Source organism: Megascapheus bottae, chromosome 1 (genome assembly GCF_031878675.1).
Source record: "Megascapheus bottae isolate mThoBot1 chromosome 1, mThoBot2.hap1, whole genome shotgun sequence".
NCBI lineage: Eukaryota > Metazoa > Chordata > Mammalia > Rodentia > Geomyidae > Megascapheus > Megascapheus bottae.
The window spans coordinates 73,848,344-73,870,983 of record NC_143509.1 but is presented as its reverse complement, the minus strand read 5'-3'; the positions used below and the strand labels follow the sequence as shown (position 1 = coordinate 73,870,983).

The 22,640-nt window shown below is 37.8% G+C and overlaps 1 protein-coding gene across 3 annotated transcripts in view; it reads left to right on the top strand.

Annotated features, from left to right (window-relative positions):
* The window catches only part of Cmss1 (cms1 ribosomal small subunit homolog), a 295,208-nt gene that overhangs the window by 242,854 nt on the left and 29,714 nt on the right, over nt 1-22,640 (top strand). For 2 of the 3 annotated variants that reach the window (XM_090347370.1, XM_090347360.1), the window contains exon 2: nt 18,088-18,170. In XM_090347370.1, coding sequence (XP_090203496.1) covers nt 18,088-18,170 — 83 coding nt within the window. Of the gene's footprint in view, nt 1-12,618; nt 12,647-18,087; nt 18,171-22,640 lie in introns of those variants that run through there. The other variant, XM_090347380.1, reaches the window with a different exon arrangement.

Genomic DNA, 22,640 nt, shown 5'->3' with positions numbered 1-22,640 from the left:
AATAGTAACTATTTTTTCAACTGTCTTAACTCTGTCACCAACACTAGAGTGATTTTAATTACATGTGACATGTCTGGTTTCTGGTCATTAAACTCCAGCCACAGGCATCAGTCTTTCCCTTCTCTGCTTTCGCAGTGAGTAGATTTGGGGACAGAAATAAGAATGATAAGTAAAAACATCACACGAGAAAACAGGCAATGTTATTGTACAGGTAGCAGTATCCTCAACTAAGAAGGAGGAATACACACCAAATGGCAAAGGCACCCGAGGCTGATGTAGAAAGGAAGAGTGCACTTCCTTGTGGAAGTGGACATAGGCCTTTAGGTCAGTGTTAGCACAGAGCAGTCAGTCTGCAAGTGTCACTGTTCTTTTTCGTTATGATAGCCATAGTTTGTAAACTGGTTAGATATATACAGCATCAAGTTCCCAGGTACTAGCTTTCAGTTTCCCATATTTGCTCCCTCTTCCTAACCCCCACCAGCTCCTCCTGCACACTTCCTTAGGTACTGCTTATCCTAACTTACTCAGTGTATTAGAGTTCCTCCCATTCATACTTACATTGTCTCATCATTCCCTCTGGCAATTGCCATTCCCTATTAGCATCTCAGGGAGAGCTTAAGTCTCCAGAACTCCACAAAATGCAAACCTACATGATTCAAGCATAGCTTCTTCCTCTTTCTCTATGGAGGATGTTTTTGTTACTATCTTATTTAAGTACTTCTCATGACAGAACATTAAAGCAATTGATTGTCTCAGTCATCTTTTTCAATTTGCTAAAGAGCTGTGTGATCTCAGGTACCCATTTTCCTACAAAGGAAGAGTGTAATACATCTGATCTCTCACTTAGGCAAAATAACAATAATAATAATTATTATTATTTCAGTCAGGGGCCTGAGAGACATGTCTGTTTGTAAAAGGAAGAAGTTTTCTGGTTCTCAGGCTGTCCACTTCCTTCCATCTGCCCCAAGGTCACCCTTAAAATCATTTCTAAGCATAAATGTTGTAATGGATCAACTAATTAGCAGGCAGAATTATGCTTGGGCTGTAACACGACACGAATCACTGACCTCAGAGAATTAACTTCCTATGACATGGCACCTTAGGTGTGTGCTGCCTTAGAAGTTTCCACTTGTCTCTGCCTTTCCGCCAGATTGTTGTTTTTTATTTTGTTTTGTTTTGTTTTAAATTTCTGGGCTTGTCCTGTCTCTGGGTCAGTGGCCCCAGACTCTTCCTATGGTTGAAAGGGACATCCCGACTTGGATTTTTGTTCTGCATAATAAGTTATAAGGGAAAAAAAGCTGTGTCTATTCTTTGGCATAAACGTTAGAAAAACTGTAAGATTGAGTGAGGAAGCTATAAAATTGCCAATATAAATAAACTCTATACTGGTGCCTGAATGCAACAAGATGTTCAACGTAGAAAAGGAAGAATGCTTTCCTATATTTAAAAGAGCCACCATGAAGAATTTATGATACAAATGTTCATGTTAATATTTTCCACCAAACCCTAATCACCGAATTAAAACAACTTACAAAATAACTTAAAATATTTCTGTGAAGATGTATTTATTCCTGTACCATGGTGGAGGTTGGGGGTAACTCTTCTACTGTAGCAAGCTTACAAATAGTCACCTTGCCCATCTTCTTTCACTCAACAGTACTTCTTTTTTAAATGTTGTATGTCATTGTTTAATATTATTATAAATATTATTAATATTATTATAAACCACAAAAAGCAGTCTTAATGAAATCATAGGTTTATCCTAATACTAAATTTTCCTATACCATTTTATTCAGAAAGTAGAAAACAACAAAGTTCTGCTTTGAGAAAGGGAGGAACTCACTGCTTCCTTAAACATGAGTGTGTGCAGACACACACACACACACACACACACACACACACACAACCCCTGACGACCTCAAATCTGTTCTCCATCACTATAAAGTCTCACATTGAGTTTTGATATACATTGCTCATCTTTCTCACCATATCCTCAGATTCACAGAGCAAGGATCCCATTTTATTTATTTTTCCTCTTGGGGCATGTAGCCCAGGACCATGCATATGGCAGGTGCCAATTAAATACTTGAAGGATGAATGAAATAATAGCCATGTGGCCACATAATGTATGCTTTCATAATTCTTAGGAGAGAACAGGAAGAGAAATATAGGGTGAAAGGAAACTAGGAAGAACTTTGATCTTTTTAAAGAAATATTTGATTATTTTTTCACCATAATAATAATTTCATGATTTTTTGGGGGGTTGGTCATGGGGCTTGAACTCTAGGCCTGGGCACCGTCCTTGAGCCACAGCACCACTTCTGGTTTTCTGGTGGTTAATTGGAGATAAGAGTCTCACAGACTTTAGTGCCCAGGCTGGCTGAGAATGGTGGTCCTCAGATCACAGCCTCCTGAGTAGGTAGGCTTACAGGCATGAGCTACCATGCCTGGCTTGATTTCATTATTTTTAAGAAATTAGAAAGAATGCTATTTGGAGAATATATTGAGTCTCATAAAAAGTACTCTCCAATTCAGCAAATTTTAATTATACTAGAAATACTACTGTTATTTAAGTTTAAACATGAGAATTTACAGGAAACATTTAACTATGGTTCTTTGTCTATTACATATTGCTATGTATATTCCACAACTCTAAATTTCTCCCCTGGAGTCTTTTGTATAGTTTCCAGGTATTCCTTGTACACTGTAATGTAAGGAATAGTTAATCTACACACTATGTAGAGAAATTGAATATTATGTCATCTTTTATCTAAAATTTGTTTCACTAAAGTCCTTATTACTGCAAATGATATGTGAATCTTATACCCTGTATCTTCCCTGGAGTATATTCAGTTCTTTTCAGTTTTAACTTTCCCCTTTTTTCCTCCAGTGTTTATTAGTGCTCCCTTTCTCATTAATCAGTGTTGAATGACTCTGTGTATATCCTTCTTATCCTCCTAATTTCACCCACCAGGACATTATCTCTAACAAACCAAGCTCTTTTCCAGCCCCACCCCCATGTCATATTTCTCTAAGCAAATAAATTTTCTCCATATGCTTAGCATATACCCTTGAGCCCTGTAGCCTGTTTCCCCTCTTAAAACAAAAATGAGGAAACAGCTGTTTCTCAATTCCTATAAAAGTGTGTCCTGTTTTATAGATCATGCTGGACAGCTCTATTTTGATGTCTGCAATATTACTTGGTCCTTGAAACTGTGGATTTCCTGGACCTGAATTTTCCTATCTCATTTGGGGAAGATTAATTCCACAAGATGTTTCATTGTACTGTACCGCCCATGAGGTCTGTAGTTAGTTTTGGTTGCTACTGAAAGACTCACAAAAAAAGAAAGGAAGAAAGAAAGAAAAAAAGAAAGAAAGAAGGAAAGAAGAAAAGAAAGAAAAAAAAGAAAGACTCTCTTCCCTAAAGCACACAAACTTTTAAACGTCTAGAGCTCATATTAGGTGGTTACTTCATACAGTATCTCGCACATGTTGATAGAATGTTTGCCAGATTCTATACGGCATGCAGAATACACAAAGAGGAGAGGATACCCTGCCCTCCAACTCACCAGCTCATGGAGATGACAGATACAGTGTTATGAGTATTTTAATCAAGGTATATCTGAGCTGTAGTGACTACCTAAAGGAGGAATTAACAAACTACAATCTACAGGCTGAACACTTTTTTTTTTCTGGAAAGTTGCTATGCATAACTGTATAGCAAACCCACTCATTTACATACTAATTGTTTTACACATTGTACAATATGAAGTTGTGATAAGAGAATATCTGGCCCATCTACATAAAGCATGTATTGCCTTCTCCTTTGATTAAAAAAAAATTGCCATATCCTGGCTGAGAGAAAGAATCACCAGGTAAGTCTTTTTGTTTTGGTTTTTGTTTTTAATCACCAAAGAAGAGGCGAGTGAGGAACACCAGTAAGGATGCCAGCATTGTTAAGGGGTGAGTGAAAGAAGTATGTAAAATATTGAAGTGACAGACCAAAGAGCACTGTAGTATCCCAGAAAACAAAGGAGAAGGAAGTATTTTAAAGTGAAGGAGCAATCTGGGCTGTGGTGGCTCACATCTGTACTCCTAGCTAGTAATGACACTTAAAACTAAAGGATACCAGCTTAAAGCCAGTCTGGCTAAAAAGTCAGTAAGACACCATCTCCAATTCACCAGCAAAAAGCCACGTTGGACGCGTAGTAGAATCTCAGCCTGACCAATTAAGCCAAGTGAACCTGAAGCTCCTAGGTTTAAGTCCTGGTACTACCACTAAAAAAAAAAATTGTTTAAATAAACAACAACAAATTAAGGATTGCAGAAGAATTAATCAGGCATATTCAGAGTGCCAAAAAGAAAAAAATAAAAAGACAACAAAAATCATAATGTAGGCAAACAATAATTTGTTTACAGACATTCAAATTTTTTCAAAGCTTTTTAATGCCATGGCAAAATATTTGTGATACAACATTAGGGGAGAAAGCCTTTGTATGTATAATATGAATTAAGTATGTGAAGTTGCATGCATACATATGCATATATACAAACATACTAATATACACAGAGAACGAAAAAAAGTAGAAATAAACAAAATTGTAATCATAGCCAGATGCTGGTGGCTATAATCCTAGATACTCAAGAGGCTGAGATCTAAGCATCAAAATTGAAAGCCAGCTCAGGCAGGAAAATCCTTGAAACTCTCGTCTCCGGTTAACCACCAGAAAACCAAAAGTAGCACTGTGGCTAAAAGTGGTAGAGCACTAGCCTTGACCATAAAAGCTCAGGGACAGAGCCCAGGGCCCAAGTTCAAGTCCCACAACCAACAACAACAACAAAAAAAATGTAATCATATCACTGTCTTTATTGTAACATTGTCTTTTTATAGTGAGACCAAGTTTTATTTCGTATTTCTTTACTTCATATCACTATTAATGGAGATGACAGGTACAATGTAATTTTCTGAAATCTTTGCAGTTTGTACATTATGTCTTATATCTGGGAGGAAAAAGCATTTTTTAAAGTGAGAAGTTCTCATATTGTATTGACAATTTTCATTTTAAATTCTCCGTCTCTGCTGCATCCTGTAAGTTATCGGAGCTGTGGTTTTTTAATATCATTCTAAACATAAATCCTCTTTCCATATAGTTGATTATTAGTAGATAAGGCTAAGTCTTTAGCTGTGTTTATCTGTAGGAAATTTCAAGGATGAATCATAAAATGCTTTGTCCTAAGCTACATTATAATGCAGTTAAGGTTTTGTTTTGTTTTTCCATGAAGTATATCTGGGTAGTAAGTTAAACATTCTGAAGCAAGACATGTGAACACTTAACGATTTGCAAGATGTATAACAGAGTGTGCATAAGTAATCTAATAGGCAGTTGGAGCCTCTGTAAAGGCCAAAGGGCAGTCTTAGCAGAACAGTGCACTTTTCACTGTTTTTCCTCAGGATTACACTTTGTAACTAGAGCAAAAGAGTGGCCAATCTGGTTGCAGTCTCAAACATGTTTTTTATCATGAAATTTCTGTTCAGGGGAAATTATGTAACTCATACACCCACATAATGGGCCATGTTCACCTATATATTTTTAAATGTTAACCTATCCCTCTACTTAACCATTCCACCACACTCTGGAAATTTTGACAAGTCCAGGATGTACAGCATTCTAAGAGAATTTGGCCTAAACCAGAAGAGAATCATAAATCATAGCAGTATGACTTCATCAGTCCGCACATGAGAACACTGTAGAATAAAGTAAGGGATTTTCCCAACATCACAAAAGTTAGAACTAAAAGTTAAGCTTCTTAGATCCTCTTCTATCATTCTTCTCTATTGCCACTTCTAAAATGAACACATAGTGCACTGTTCAGAGAACTATTAAAAGGTGTTCTGGAAAGATCAGTGTTTAACAAACAAGCCTGAGAATGTGTTTCTATTCCTTCACTTGGGAAATGGTTATCATGGAACTCTTCAAAGAATCTCTTGCGGGGAAAGATGGGAAGCTGAGATTTGAGGATCGTGGTTCCAAGCCAGCCCAGGCAGAAAAGTCCATGAAACTCTTTATCTCCAGTTAACCACACACATAAAAAAAGAAAGGCAAGCGGCCGGGAGGAGTTTGGCCTAGTTAGTGGTAGAGTGCTTGCCTAGCATGCACAAAGACCTGGATTAGATTCCTCGGTACCACATACATAGAAAAAATCCGGAAGTGGTGCTGAGGCTCAAGTGGTAGAGCTCTAGCCTTGAGAAAGTCTAAGGACAGTGGTCAGGACCTGAGCTCAAGCCCAGGACTGGCAAAGAAAGAAAAAAAAAAACAGCAAAAGTGGAGCACTGAGGCCGGGAGTTTGGCCCAGTGGTAGAGGGGGTTGCTTAGCATGCATGAAGATCCGGGTTCAATTCCTCAGTACCACATACACAGAAAAAAAAGCCAGAAGTGGTGCTGAGGTTCAAGTGGTGGAGCTCTAGCCTTGTGAAAGTCCAAGGAAAGGACAGTGCTCAGGCCCTGAGCTCAAGCCCAGGATTGGCACACACACACACACACACACACACACACACACACACACACACACACACACACACACACACACACACACACACAAAGTGGAGCTCTGGTACTAGTGGTAGAGCGCTAGCCTTAAGCCCAAAAGCTCAGGGACAGCATCCAGGCCCAGAATTCAAGCCACAAGACCATAGTTGTACTTCATACTTTGCCATCATGTCCCAAATATTCTGTTGTTAAGGTTTCCTGTGGGAACAGGCAGGGTATTTAGTAAGCAAAACTCTAGACCCCTTGCTAGGAACATCCTAGGTTATAAAAACAGCAGTATTGTGTAGATTGAATTGTGGCTGTTACCATGAGAGATGGCAAAATAAGAAGAGGAAAGGAATCACCCTTCCCATTCCAGATCAGAATGCTGAGCCAACTCACAGGGACTAAGTCAGAAGCATTTATTTGGTTAAACCTTTTAGAAAAATGAGATCTCAAGGCCCTTGAGAAATAGAGGTTAGATCACATCCAATTTCTTGCTCTGTATAAGAAAGTAAAAAAGCAAAAAAGAAAAGATATGAGCCAGGAACAGGAAACAAACATAAGTGAAGTGGCACAAGCCTCACTAGAGTTAAAAACTGATCAACCCCTGGCCCTGTAAGCCTATAGAAGATTTTGAGAGCTGAAATGTGCGCCCTGCATTGGCATAACATACTGGGCTCGAATGTGTTGGTCTTTCTGCCATCTCCTTCACTGAATCTTCATTTTTCATAGGGCTTGAACTCAACCTGGGTGCTGTCCCTGAGCACTTCAACTCAAGGCATCCACCCTACCCTTGGGCCAAGCACCACTTCCCATTTTCTAGAGGTTAATAAGAGTCTCAGGTCCTTTTGTGCCCGGGCTGGCTTTGAACCTTGATCCTCAGATCTCAGCTTCCTAAGTAGCTACAATTACAAGTGTGAGCCACCTGGCTAGCTGTGTCTTTTCTAACAGCTGTTTTTCTTTTTCATTGAAAGTTACAACTGTTTGCTACTGTGTAGCCCAAAGTCTTGTTCTGATTTCAGGTGGTCTAACAGGGGAGTTGAAACTTGAATTGAATTTTGGCAAGAAGGAGCAATACTGATAGAAAATAAGATGTGGAAAGAATTGAAAGGAAGACTAGACATCAGAATAAGTGAGAGATGCGCTCACAGACAGGGTGATTTTTTTTTCCTGGGATGGCCTGATTGATTATAGAACTTTCTGGTTTCGTCATAGCATATCTGTACTAATTGTTTCACAATATTGTTTCACATGGTTTGAAAACAAATCGCACTTCCTTCACTGCACAAGCTCTCTTAATAGAGGAAGTCTGAGATGAGGGCTTCATCTTCCTCAACTCTGTTTCTTGCTACCTTGTCTTTCTCTTGCTCCCTGTGATCTGTTCTGCTAATGTGGCTTGCGGCTTTCACAGGGCTTAGCCTCAGGATCCTGTTTGGCAATGTGGGAATTATGTGCTTTTTTAGTGATGCTAGTGGGAGTCTCTTAATGAGCTGGGAACATGGTTCCTGAAGAGTAGTTCTCAGCCCTGGTTCTCTCGGCCAAATAAAACATTCTGGCTCCTAGGGATGAGTAAGTTTAGCCAAACACTGTAGACTGTATCTTCAGTTTGTATAATACAGCTTTTCCAGAGAACAGCTGAACATGGCTAGAAATATAACTGATCCACCACCCCCAAATAAAATTTAACTAAATTAAGATGAATTTTTATTATATTTTATAATTTGGGTAATGTATAGAACAGTTACAGTTACATTCTTGAACATTGATACCCCTTCTCATGTAGTTGTTCCCCTTTCCTTCCCCCACCCCTTCTCAAACATCTTATTCGCTCTTCTATTTCAACTAAACAAATAAATGGCTTAAGGTGAATTTTTAAGTGTCAGAATATAATGATAAAAAGGAATAGTTCAATAGGAAGCAATAATAGCACTGAACATTATAAGTGCCTAATATAATTATGGAATATATAAAATTTGGTTGAATTACTAGAAAACATGGAAAAAGTTAACGAGATCAGGAGATGCGAATACACATGTCAATAATTAGTAGGTAAAATATTAATTCATAAGCATAGAGCCCATTTGAAAAACGTTTGCTAATACTCAGGATGCTGAAGTAGGAGGATCCTGAGTTCAAGGCCCAGCCAAACACTTCAGTGAATTTGAGGCCAACCTGTTGTTTGTAGTGAGAGCCTATCTTAAAAAAAAAAACAAAAACAAAAATAAAACCAGTTATTTTCAAAAAAAATTTTTAAATCTTATTTTTAATACTTGAAAAAATATTTTTTCTCTTTTATTAAAGGATTTGTTAACATTGATTTTTACATCATATTTTCTTTTTTTTTTTTTTTTTTTTTTTTTTGCCAGTCCTGGGCTTGAGCTCAGGGCCTGAGCACTGTCCTTGGATTTTCTCAAGGCTAGAGCTCTACCACTTGAGCCTCAGCACCACTTCCGGCTTTTTTTTTTTCTATGTATGTGGTGCCGAGGAATTGAACCCGGGTCCTCGTGCATGCTAGGCAAGCACTCTACCACTAGGCCAAACTCCCAGCCCCTGACATCATATTTTCAATGACAAGTTTTACAAACAAGTGTTTAAGAAGGGAATCTCTATATACAATCACTGGCACTTAGTTTTTAGAGCTTAATGCAAATTAAGCTAAGGGTTTGTATGTCATAGAAACATATTAATTTATGAAATAAAACATTATGTCTATAGAGTCATAGGTTTTTATGTCTATATTGTTATGTTTATATTTCATTACCATGTCCATAGCATTGGGTATGCAAATATTGAGTCCTCGCTCTTGTACTCTTTGGGTCTAATAGCCACATATTAAGGATACCATGCACCTTTTGTTCCTTAGTTCTTGACTTATCTCCTCAACATGATTCACTCTAGATTCATCCACTTCCCTGCAAATGCCATTATTTTATCTTGTCTGTTCGTTATATAGAATTCCATTATATATATTCACTATATATACCACATTTTCTGTATCCATTCATCTGCAGTAGGGCATCTGCAGAGTTGAAAAAGTATTTTTAAAAATTATATACCACACTAGTGTTTGCTAAATTCTGGCCTATAGACAAAGTCCAGCCAGAATAAGTTACTATAAATATAGTTTAGCAGGATACAGCTACACTTGTTTATTTATACTATTATTACCACAACAGTAGAGGTGAGTAAAAATACTTTGGGTGAGCCAGGCATAGTGGCTCACACCTGTAATCCTAGCTACTCAAGAGGCTGAGATCTAAGAACTGTGGTTCAAAGCTAGCCCAGACACTAAAGACCATGAGACGATTTATCTCCAATTGACTACAGCTTGGGCTGTGGCTCCAGAAGTAGGGGCATAGCCTTGAGCTGAAGAGTTCAGGCACAGAATTCATGACCAACAACAAAAAAGTAATAAATATTTTGGGAGGAGTTGTTTGTTTTTTCCCTGAAACACTGTGATGATTCCTGCTCAACACAATGAAGCATGTCTTAACACCTAACAGCAAATTGGCATATAGGCCTTTTATTTCTAAAGCCAAAGCAAACAAATAATAGCTTTAAAGAGGAAAGTTTAACAGATGCTGGCAGGGATATAGCCAGGAGGAATAGCTACTATACTGTTGGTGGGAATGTAAACTTGTTCAACCACTCTAGAAAGCAGTGTGGTGATTCCTCAAAAAACTAAACATGGAGCTCCCTATAACCCAGCAATCCCACTCCTTGGCATTTACCCAAATGTCCAGAAACAAGGACATACTGAATCTACTAGCACAACAATGTTCATCGCAGCGTTATTTACTATAGCAAAGATATGGAACCAACCCAGATGCCCCTCAGTAGATGATTGGATCAACAAGATGTGGCATTTATACACAATGTAATTTTATGCTGCCATCAGAAAGAATGGCATCACCCCACTCATAAAGAAATGGAAAGACTTAGAAAAAAATCATATTAACTGAAGAAAGCCAGTCCCAAAGGAACATAGGCTCCATGGTTTCCCTCATTTGTAATAATTAATAAACATCTAGGATTCTCCTAACAGAGGATCACAATAGCTCAAAAGCTATTGTGCTACAGGATGAGTCTAAACAAAATGAACTCTAGGTTAATGAAATAAGAGGTTTGCCTTTGTGATTGCTGTTCTTAATGTACTATGTGAAGTTATCACATTTCTTTTCTCTTTCTTCTCCCCCACTTATGGTTAATCTCATGATTAACCATATATCTGGTATACTGGTATACTGTATATACACTTGTTTGTTTATTTGAAACAGGGAAGGGAAGGGGGAAAACAAGATGACTGGGAGAGGAAGGAGGAGGGAAAGGGGGACAAAAACATGAGAAGGGGTATCATGGTTCAAGAAGTAATGTACCCACTACCTTACCAATGTAACTGTAACCCCTCTACACATTATACTGACAATAAAATGCAATTTTTTTAAAAAGACTATGCCTCTAAATTATTCATGGATCAAAGAAAAATTATAAGGGGAACTATTATAGACTAAATTTTTATATTTCCCTTCCACCCAAAAAAAAATATCATGTATGTGATGGCATTTGTGAGGTTAAAAGTTAGATGGGGTCCTGAAAGTAGTCCTTTGACTTGTGCCTGTTTAAGAATACATCCCAGAAAACTCACATATAGTTTCTCTTCTTCTTTCTCTCTTTCCCTCTTCCTTCCCACTCTCCTCCCCTCCCCTATTCTCTGTCTATCCTGATTTCTAGCCTCCAGAACCATAAGAAAACAAATTCCTATTATTTAAGCCACCCAGTCAATAGTATCTTATTAGAACCATCCAAGATGATTATTACAGAAACTTTAAAAAATTTGAAATTAAGTGATAATCAAAAGGTGTGAATATTATAACATATGGTATTCAGCTTACTGTAACATGTTACCTTAATGTTTATATCAGAAAAAAATTAAAAATGCAATGGGCTAAATGTCTCAGCTGCAAAAAAAAGTAAAAAAAAAAACTTTAAAAATGTAATCATCTAATATAAAATGTGCAATAGAAACTACCTATAAAGGAAGTGCCTATTTTAAGAAGAAAAAAAATCTAGCAACAAAAATAGATTGGAGAAAATAAAAAAGGAGATATGGTACCAGATTTGTTCAATAAATTTGAGAAATTACATGAAATGAATTGCCTATAATTATCAGAACTGCATTAAGAACAAATAAGAAAGAATCATGAATCACTTAAACATTAGAAATGAAAGCACTCTTTAAAAATATATCCCCAAAATGCTATTCTTTGCTGGGTTTACTGACAGATTTATTTTTTTTTTACCAGATCTCAAGGAACAAATAATCTCAACTGCATACAAATGTATTGCAGAATAAAAAATGAGATGTTTCCTTGGGCTTTATGAAAAACCCCAAAGAGGCCTAGGCAAAATAGGGGGGGGGGGGAATGTGTCATTTCTAACTTTTGAACACTGATGCATTTCTTATTGTTTATCCTAAGAATAACAACATTGATTTAACACTAGATAACTTGTTTTATTTTATTTTCTGGTCAGGATAATGTATAGAGGGGTTACAATTACATTGGATACATTATTTCTGGAACATTGATACCTCTTCTCATGTTTTTGTCTCCCTTCCTCTCCCCTGTCCTCCCAGTCGTCTTGTTTTACCCCTTCCCTTCCCTGTTTCAAATAAACGTATGTACGATACACCAGGTAACAAAGTCAGATACAAGAACCACATGACATTAACCTTAAGAAGAAAAAAAGAGAAAAGAAATAACTGCACATAGTACATTGAGAACAACAATCACAAAGATAAACCTCTTGTTTCCGTGTTCTAGACTTCATTTTGTTTAGTCTTAAATAACCATATCTACATGGCTTTTGAGCTACTGTGATCCTCTGCTAGAAGAATCCTCGATGTGTACTGATTATTCCAAATGAGGGAGGCCATTGAACCTATGTTACTTTGGGTCTGGCTTCCTTCCGTTAATATTATTTTTTCCAAGTCTTTCTATTTCCTTACAAATAGGGTGATGTCATTCTTTCTGATGTCAGCATAGAATTCCATTGTGTAAAAGTACCATATCTTCTTGATCCAGTCATCTACTGAGGGATATCTGGGTTTAGCTATGGTAAATAATGCTGCAATGAACATTGTTGTGCTAGTGGCTTTAGTATGTCCTTGTTTCTGGACATTTGGGTAAATGCCAAGGAGTGGGATTGCTGGGTCACAGGAGGAATCACCATACTGCTTTCCATAGTGTTTGAAGGAGTTTACACTCCCACCAACAGTGTAGTAGTGATCCCTTCTGGCCAAATCCCTGCCAGCATCTGTTGTTACTAGATTTCTTGATAATGGCCGTTCTAACTGGAGTGAAGTGGAATCTCAAAGTTGCTTTGTTTTACATTTCTTTTATGGCTAGAGATGTTGAGCATTTCTTCATGTAGACAACTTGTTTTTATATCACCATATCATGTAAGAGAAAAATCTATGTTAACATCAGTACATGCAAAAACAAAAGCATTTTATAACATTTAAGACTTATGACTTAACAATAAAGCAATAAGTAGACCTCATAGAATATAACAAAACAAATTGTAATCAGAGTATTCTGATGCAAGGTTAATGTTGAAAGTAAGCTTAGAATTATCAAAATTATCTATGAAAGATGTTACAGTGGTTTTTGTTTCTATATTTGTGTTTTGAGACACTCCTACCGTGTACCCCAAGCAGTCTTCAAACTTGTATTCTTTCTGCCTCCGTCTCCCAAATGATGTAATTCAGGCACAGGCCAAGCAGTTATTTTGAATAAAGAAATAAATGTGGGGCCCAGAGTTTGGCCTAGTGGTAAAAGTGCTTGCCTACCATGCACGAAGACCCTGGTTCAATTCCTTGATATCATATATATAGAAAAGGCTGGAAGTGGTACTGTGGCTCCAGTGATAGAGCTCTAGCCTTGAGAAAGCCCAAGGGTAGTGCTCAGTCCTAAGTTCGAGCCCTGGGACTGGCAAAAAAAAAAAAAAGGAGGGAGGGAAAGAAAGAAAAAAACAAAGACAAAGAAAGGTGCTGCCACGGGAATTTGGTAAGTTTTACTCTTCCTCATCAATAAGGAAAAAAAAGCATTCTTTATAATTACATACAATGAACGATCTACTATATTACTGCAAGAAAGACCTTCCATTCAATTCCATTTTGAATAGCAAAAATGTAGACCTAATGGTCTGCTTACAGTTTTATGTTTATGATGACTGGAAGAATTTTCCACTGATTAGTTTCAGGTTTCATACATTCCAAACTTGATTTCTCCTCCACTACTCCACATAGTTCTCCCAGTGCCACAAGCACATTCATGTCATTATCTACAGCTACAAACACTGCCCCTCTGTGTCAGAATGCTGGTGCATTAGCATAGAATGATATGGATATTCTTGCAGGAAAACAGCTAGCAGTAATTTAACTGCAGCCAGAAGTAATTGCAAAACACATAATTATTCCATTAAACTCAAACTAAAAGTATTTCAAGCAGACTGCTTTAACTGCTTCCACAAAATATCTGCAGTCTTCCCCATACCACTCTTTAGAAGGTAGGTGACAAAGGGAAATTCTGAGTGAAAACAGTCATGTTAACATACTGTGGTTAACTATTCATCTTGTAAACCTGTAAATAAGGACTATATGATCCCATAGCCAGGATGTTTCAAGGCCCTAAAAAGAAGAGATTTTTTGAAAGCAGGTAGCTGCAGTCTTCAGGTACATTATGGAAAGTTCAACATTAGATTCTTAGGAAAGAATAAGCCTGGTGCCTGTGGCTCATATCTGTAATCCTAGCTACTTGGGTGGCTGACATTGTGAGGATCCAAGTTCTAGGCCAGTCGGGATATACACATGAGACCTCTTCTCAACCCATATCTGTTCAGGGCTAGCCCAGGCAGAAGAGTTCTTGAGCCTATCTCAACAGAACAGAAGTTAGACTTGATGATGCACTCAGGTCACCCAGTGATGTAAAGACTAAAATAGACAGATATGCAGTCCGGGAACATTCTTAAGCATGAAGTGAGACCTTATCTCAAAAAAAAATTATATAGCCAGTGTTTAAAAGGTTTGGTGGTGTGGATTAGTAGTATAAAACATACTTGGCAAGCTCAAAGCCCTGGGTTCATACCCCAGTGCCTAATATGGGGAAGGAGTAGTTGACAGAAAAGGAAGAATGTGCAGTATTCTCTTTTCACTTGCTGTTATTGCCTTCAGTTGGAAAAGGACAATGTACTTGACTCCTCCTGTGGAAAATTCCAGCCAATCCTATCTGGGATATACTTATTTAAATAGCATCTTTAGGGAATTGAGATACAGGCAGTGCTATCTTAGTGATACCCCTTCCCAGGCTGAATTACCCACTGGCTCTATAGCACAGGCCGGTTTAACCTCAAATCCCAGTAGTCTTGGGTACTGGAGTCAAGCTGTCTGTATTGGATCCCCATACTTCTCAATCAGTATTCTGTTAATGAAAATAACAGAATCCATATTCTTACTTCAGAAAAGCAGGCTTCTTTTTTGGAGCCAAAATACATCATGGTATAAGGAAACAGCTAATTAATTCTACCTACAGAGATATGAAATGACCTCATTTTGTATGTGAAAAGGTTTGAGAAGATGAAATAATCTTTTGGATCAAGAACTCAGATTTAGAACATTTGATTAACAAGATACTTTAAATATTTCTCCTGGGCATAAAAGTCTTTTAAAATATGTTGCCTGTCTTCAGCTACAGTGCCTAAATATAGACTATATTCAGGATTTAGAAGTTCTAGGAAATAGAGAAATATAGTCCTAAACATAGACTGTATTCCAACATTTGCACAGCTAAGAAATAGAGAAATAAAGAGCTCAGAATTTTTTAAGATCACTACTTGAGGGCTGGGAGTTTGGCCTAGTGGTAGAATGTTTGCCTAGCATGCACGAAGACCTGGGTTCGATTCCTCAGTACCACATACATAGAAAAGGCCAGAAGTGGTGTTGTGGCTCAAGTGGTAGAGCTCTAGCCTTGAGAAAAGCCCACGGACAGTGCTCAAGCCCAGAGTTCAAGCCCTAGGACTGGCCAAAAAAAATATCTAACACTATGTTGAACAAGTAAGATGGGAGCTGATATCCTTGTCTTATTCACAAACTGGAGGATCATATTCACTTATTAAGTGTAGTGCTCATTATAAGTTTTTATATACAGTCTATCAATTTCCATTCTTTAATTTGTTGACCTATAATTAACCTATCTTGGGAAACTTTCCATGGTATTTGAATTTGTATTCTGCTGCTATGGATTGGGGTATTTTCTTCTCACAGTATTTGAGAAAGCACTCTATAAGTTTATATCTGATCTGTTTGTTTCTTCTTTCATATCTGTCAGTTTTGCTTACATGTTTTGAGCTTCAATACTTGCTGGATTTATATTAAGTATTAATATGTTTTCTTAACAAATTTACCTTTTATCATTATGCTATGTCCTTCTCATTTTCCTGTATTTTGCATATATATCTTCTTCTGTCTTTCAACTTGCCTACTGTCCTTATATTTGTTTCTTATATGCAGCATATGGTTATAGGTTATTTTATCCATTCCATCAGTCTTCATCTTTAGATAGATATGTTTCGACCATTTAATTTCATATAATCATTGATATGCTAAGGTTAACTATCATTTCATTTTTTTGTTTGGTGACTGTTTCATGTATGTTTTCCTGTTTTTCTGTAGGCTACATAAATACTTTTTAAGATCTCAATTTGTATGGGTGTATCTTATGGTGCTTCTCTCTAGATTTTTTTAGTAGCTGCTAAAACCATTAATTCATGGCCTCACTATTGCTGGGTGGTATTAGAAATGCCTAACTCTCCATTATTCTCTTCCAAAACCATCCCAGTGGAAGCGATAAACATAACTTCATTACAAATGCTTCCAACTATAGAAACAAAAGCCACCTAACTAGTGATTGTTGTCCTTAATGTACTATGCTATCTCTCATCTCTTGCTATCCCTTGGTTATCTCATATTGTTATAGTGTTTCACCTTGTTATCTGATACATTGTTTATATGCTTATTTGGTTATTTGAAATCAGATAGGGAAGGGGGGAAAACAAGATGAGGGGCGAGGGGAGGGGAAGGGAAATGGGGACCAAGACATGAGAAAGAGTATCAATGTATGTGAAGTAATGCACCCTCTATCTGGTGAATATAATGTAACCCTTCTATTAATTACAATAAAAAATATATGAAAAAATAGCTTCCAACTTGTGGAAATGACAGTACCAGCTCCCTGCTTGTCAGAAAAGGAAAAATTGTTGAACAGTGTCATTACAGCTTGGCTGGGACAAAGTGCTTTGGGAAGGGGCTAGAATTTTTCCCTTAGTGTTTGACTTGAGTGAAGTGATTGTTATATTAAAGCTTCTAGTCATAACAGGCTGCCCTTTTCCTGGTTTGGCTTTTGTTTTGTTATGTTGTTTGTTTTTTAAGAGCGCAGACTTTTGTTTGGATTTGTTGTTGCTGTTGTCATTTGTAACCTTTAGTGTTAGCTGGCTTCTTCAACTCTAACAAAATGAGTAAAAAGATAACCCAGGAAGCTTGCCTCTGTGTTGTCCCTAGGGCCCCAAGTCCCAACTGCCCTTTTCTATTTACGGTGTATGTGTGGTGTGTATTCTAGGATTTGTACTTTTACTAAGCAGTAGTAGGAAACAGTGTACATATTACAACTATCCTCCTTGAAGTGGTGATTGTAAAGAAACAAACCATTATACTGAGAGTTCCAGAGTTTATAATTTTCTACTTTTAGACATACAGTTCATCATTCATTTTCAGATTAAAAAGATAACACTATCTCAGGTCAGGAGCGTAGCCTAGTGGTAGAGTGTTCGCCTCATATGCACAAAGCCTTGGGTTTGATTCCTCAGTACCACACACATAGAAAAAGCTGGAAGTGGCGCTGTGGCTCAAGTGGAATAGCACTCACCTTGAGCAAAAAATATCCAAGGACAGTGCCCAGTCCCTGAGTTCAAGCCCCACGATTGGCCTAAAGCAAAAAAAAAAAAAAGAAGAAGAAGAAGAAAAAAGACTATCTCATTTGCAAGGAAGTGGATAGACTTGGAACAAATCACATTAAATGAGGTAAGCCAAGTTCAGAGAGAGAAACAATGCGTATTTTTTTCTCCTATGCAGGATCTAGATCTAAAATACACACAGGAACATAATAAATTATATAGGTTTCTATGCCTTCACACACAGTGAAACCAATAGAGGATACTCTCAAAAGGAGAGCACAAAGATAAAATACCTATGTGCATCAGATTGTACAAAATATGTATCAAAATGAACTACAGGAAATGGAAATAAGACCAAACAAAACCCCATCATTTTAATACTTAAACCTCTGTCACTATTTTAGATAGTCTCATAAGTCTCAGCTTCTTCGAGGGAGATTTATGGAATCAAGAGATAGACCTCCTTTAAAAAAAAAAATGTATTGCTAACATAGCCCTAGCAGAGGAAAAAAGAGACCCTGCTGTAATTCTCAAACTTTGTACTTCCTAGAAATATCAGATGGTGGAGGAGGAGACACAGAAATGATACAAAAGACAGTTCCAGTTCCTGTCCCATCAAAGAAAACTGAACAGGTAATTGCCATTCTGAGTCTCTCATCTCTTAGTTTCTGAATTCAGCTTCTTTATCCTTTCTGCAGCATTTTTTTTATCCTAACATTAGATGGAGGTAAAATTTGAAGGAAGATTTTACTTCCTCTGCCTCTGAAAAGCCCATGCTTCCTTAATTTTATATATAAGCAACTTGTATTCCCCCCTTGATTTTATTTTTACTATTAAAATATCTTATAATAATATCTTAGATTTTTATATTTTCACAGCAAATTCATAGTTCCTAAGAGGAGATAAGTAGCATAAAGATAAGGAACATTATCCCACACACACACAAACATAGGTTTAGAGTACCATGCCTTTAGCAGATACCTGGGCTCTTATTTCTACCCAGCACTGTGGTTTGTCATATGTATTCTATGCTGCCTTTGTGTTACTCCTAGTAGCAATTTGAATAAACTTCCTAGACCTAACTAAATTGATTTTTCAATCTTTATATTGATATTTCAAATGCCCCTATATACAATTACAGCTCTTTTCCAAACTTGGGAAATTCATGTGTGATTTCTTTCTTTCTTTCTTTCTTTTCTTTTTTTTTTTTTTTTTTGCCAGTCCTGGGCTTGAGCTCAGAGCCTGAGCACTGTCCTTGGACTTTCTCAAGGGTAGAGCTCTACTACTTGAGCCTCAGCACCACTTCCGGATTTTTTCTATGTATGTGGTACTGTGGAATCAAACCCAGGTCTTCATGCATACTAGGCGAGCACTCTACCACTACGCCACACTCCCTGCCCTGTGATTTCTTTTTGTAAAGAAATGTTGGAAGGGCTGGAAGTGTGGCCTAGTGGTAGAGTGTATGTGTAGCATACACAAAGCCCTGGGTTCGCTTCCTCGGTATCACATACATACATTGCAGCCAGAAAGGGTGCTGTAGCTCAAGTGGTAGAGGACTACTCTTGAGAAAGCCCAAGGACGGTGCCCAAGAAGTATTGGAGCTAGGCACCATGGTTCACTCCTCTTATCCTAGCTACCCAAAGGATGAGATCTGATGATCACAGTTCAGAGAAAACCAGCCCCGACTCTTATGTCCAATTAACCACCGGAAAATCGAAAGTGGCACTGTAGCTCAAAGTGATAAGTGTCTTGAGGTAAAGAACTCAGACAGCACTCACGCCCAGGGTTCAAGCCCCAGGACTAACCAAAAAAAAAAAAAAAAGTGTTCCCTATCACCAAAGTTGTCATTTTCTTTAAATTAATGGACCTGTAGTCTTACTCTTAGGGTAAAAGCCCTAAACTCAATCCATTCTAGGGTGAAATTTCTTCTTCTGTGAATGGCCATTTGGATGACATGATTTGTGGGCCACACAAAATGATAACTATTAAGCAATGGCTGCAGGAAGTTGATGAAAAGCATAGATCTATCCTGTTATATATCAAATGATTTGTGGGCCTTATACAGGCCAAGGGCTAGATCTTCTCTACTTCTCTTTGAGAGAATAACTACCCAAAGTGTATCATGAGGTTTAGGATAACTGTGAGAAACAGTGTAGTTAGAATAGTGGTTGTGACATTGGACAGGTTAAACCTTTGTTGCATCTTGGTCTTTTTCTTTTTTTTTTATTTTGTTGTAAGTACTGGGGCTTGGATGCAACAATCCCTTACTCTGTCACTCGAGTTGGCTTGTAGCTCACTATTGGCTAAATGTTGAAAATAATTATATCTTCCTCACTAAGTTGCATGAGAATTAAATGAGTCACTACACATTAACCAGTTCACTGTGTTTGTCAACATATAATCAATTGCTCATTGTTCTAGTGACATGTACCTTACCTTTTATTTTGGTCAAATATAGAGTGAAGTACATATATATTTTGGTTCCCTCTCCATCCATTAAGTATTTTGCTCAAAGGCTGAAAACCATTTTTTGTTCTAACCATTCTTTCAAAGACATATAGGCTAACATCCTTAGTGTTTTAATTCATTTCCTCAAGATAGAGTTTAATTTTACCTTAATATTGCAAATATTACAACATTATAGCCATGCTACCTTTGGTCTTTGCCCCTCTGTAGAATTTACTTCCAAATATTTCTCCTCATACCCTACTATACAGCTGTGTGTGTGCGTGTGTGTGTGTGTGTGTGTGTGTGTGTGTGTGTGTGTGTGTGTGTTGATCCTGGAGCTGAGTTTGAACTCAGGGTTGGGCACTGTCCCTGAGGGTTTTTGCTAAAGCTCCTACTCCAGATTTTAGCTGGTTAACTGGAGATAAGAGTCTCATGGACTTTCTTGCCTGAGCTGTTTTTGAACTTTAAACTGCACCCTCAGATATTCTGAGGATCTCCTCAATAGATCTCCTAAGCAGCTAGGGTTACAGGCATGAACCATGGATGCCCAGCTCATATAACTCCTTATATAGCTTCTTTGTACTTGACTTTTGTTTTCAAGTTACACAGATGGAAGGGAACTATGGGGGGGGGGGGCGGGAGAGAGAAGAAAAAACAGTTTATGTTCACAGCATCAGAGACCCAGCCCTGTCCCAAATTGGTTTTATTATTTCTGAAATACAGGATGACTTTCCTCACCATTCATTGCATCATCCTTCAACCTCATCCTTGACTTCAGACACCTTCTTGAAGAGTTCTGTCTCTCTCCCTCTGGTTCTCCCTGTCTCTGTGTCTCTCTATCTGTTTCTCTATCTCTGTCTCTGTCTCTGTCTCTCTGTCTTTCTATCTCTGTCTCTCTGTCTGTCTCTGTCTCTCTCTCTCTCTCTTCCCCCTCCCCCTCCCCGGAGCTCATTCTCATTAGAGTCTTGCTCTAGTTATTTGGGCCTACAGAGCTTAGTTCTTCATTGGTGCATTGGAGCCAGGCTTTCTTGTATGACCACTTTGTTACTAAGCAGTATTGGGCACTGTAGCTAAGTATTCAGGAAAAAAAATACTTGATAACATATTTGAATTTTGAATTTTTCCTAATTTTCTTAGTTACTGTTCTTTTTAAGTTTTTCTTAATACATGTACAGAAACTACCTGGCATTCTGTGGTCATCTATAATATATAATAAGACTTTAATATCACCGGTGGGAGTGTTTGCTGAGGTAGGCGACACTCTCTCCTTTGCCTGAATGGGCTTCCCCTTTGTTTTTCTGTATCTATACCTCCAATGTATCCAAACTGTCAAGTAGCAGATTTATAACTTCATGCAGGCTTTTTTCATCCATACAACTACATCATCTCTACAACCATTTCACATCGAAATAAGCATCTTTGGCCTGTTCAATAGTATGAATATAAACATTTGCCAGCAGTTCTTTTTTTCCCATGTATTGGTTCCAAGACAAATGATTAACTCTCCTACTCGTGGAGATTACATCACCCTCCTCCTCATCAACATCAGTCATTTCAGAGCCAGCCCAAGGGACTCTGTAGTTGTGGTTCCAGGAATATAAAGCCTTTGTGAAGGATCTTGTGACTTTTCATTGATGCCTGTGTGATGTCAGTAGCTGTTCGTGGTTTCATGACCCATCTCTCCCCTTCAGAAACCATCCTGGAGTGCTCTTCATCAATCCTTTTGTTTATCTCCTTGAACCATAAAACTCTTGTGCAAGTGTTTATCCCTTTGCTCCTTGATCACTTCTATTTTATGGTCGTGGGATTACATCATTTCATATTCACTTATTTCTAAAATCATTTCTGATTCTTGTTCAGAAAAATTAAAACTAGGAGCCAGGCGTTTGGCCTAGTGGTAGAGTGCTTGCCCAGCATTCACGCCTCCTCAGTACCACATATGTAGAAAAAGCTGGAAGGCCGGGTACCATGGCCACGCCTGTATCCTAGCTACTCAGGAGGCTGAAATCTGAGGGCCGTGGTTCAAAGTCAGCCCAGGCACTAAAAACACCGTGAGACTCTTATCTCTAGTTAACCACCAAAAAACCAGAAGTGGTGCTGTGGCTTTAAGAGGTAGGGCAGTAGCCTTAAGCTGAAGAGCTCTAGCCTTGAAAGGAAAAAAAAAAAAAAAAATATATATATATATATATATATATATATATGCTTTATAGTCTATTTCACCTTTTCCTTTTCTCATGATAGTGTCTCCGTTCTGTTCTTTTATTCTTAATCTATTGTTTGTTAGCAAATTGTCTAAAAGTTAGTACAAAAAAAAGTTATTATCTCAGCAGCATGGCTTAGCTAAGCATCTTTAGATCTTTCATCCAACGCCAGTCCCGCTGTGGACTGGATTAGGGGCTCATCTAGGGAGAGCTCACCCTCAAGCTCAAGCTCATACGTGTGATTGTTGGCAGATTTTTACAGGATTGCCTCCAAGTCTTGCAACTGGCTTCTCCCAGGCCAATGGATCCACATGGAGTGAGCTCGAATACTAAAGACAGAAACCAATCTCTTCATTTTATTTTATTACTTTCCTTGCCTTCTTTTTATTGTGTGTTATTGTGAAATTTTTAATTGTTTTCATTATGCTGTTATCATTTATGCCTACAATGTACT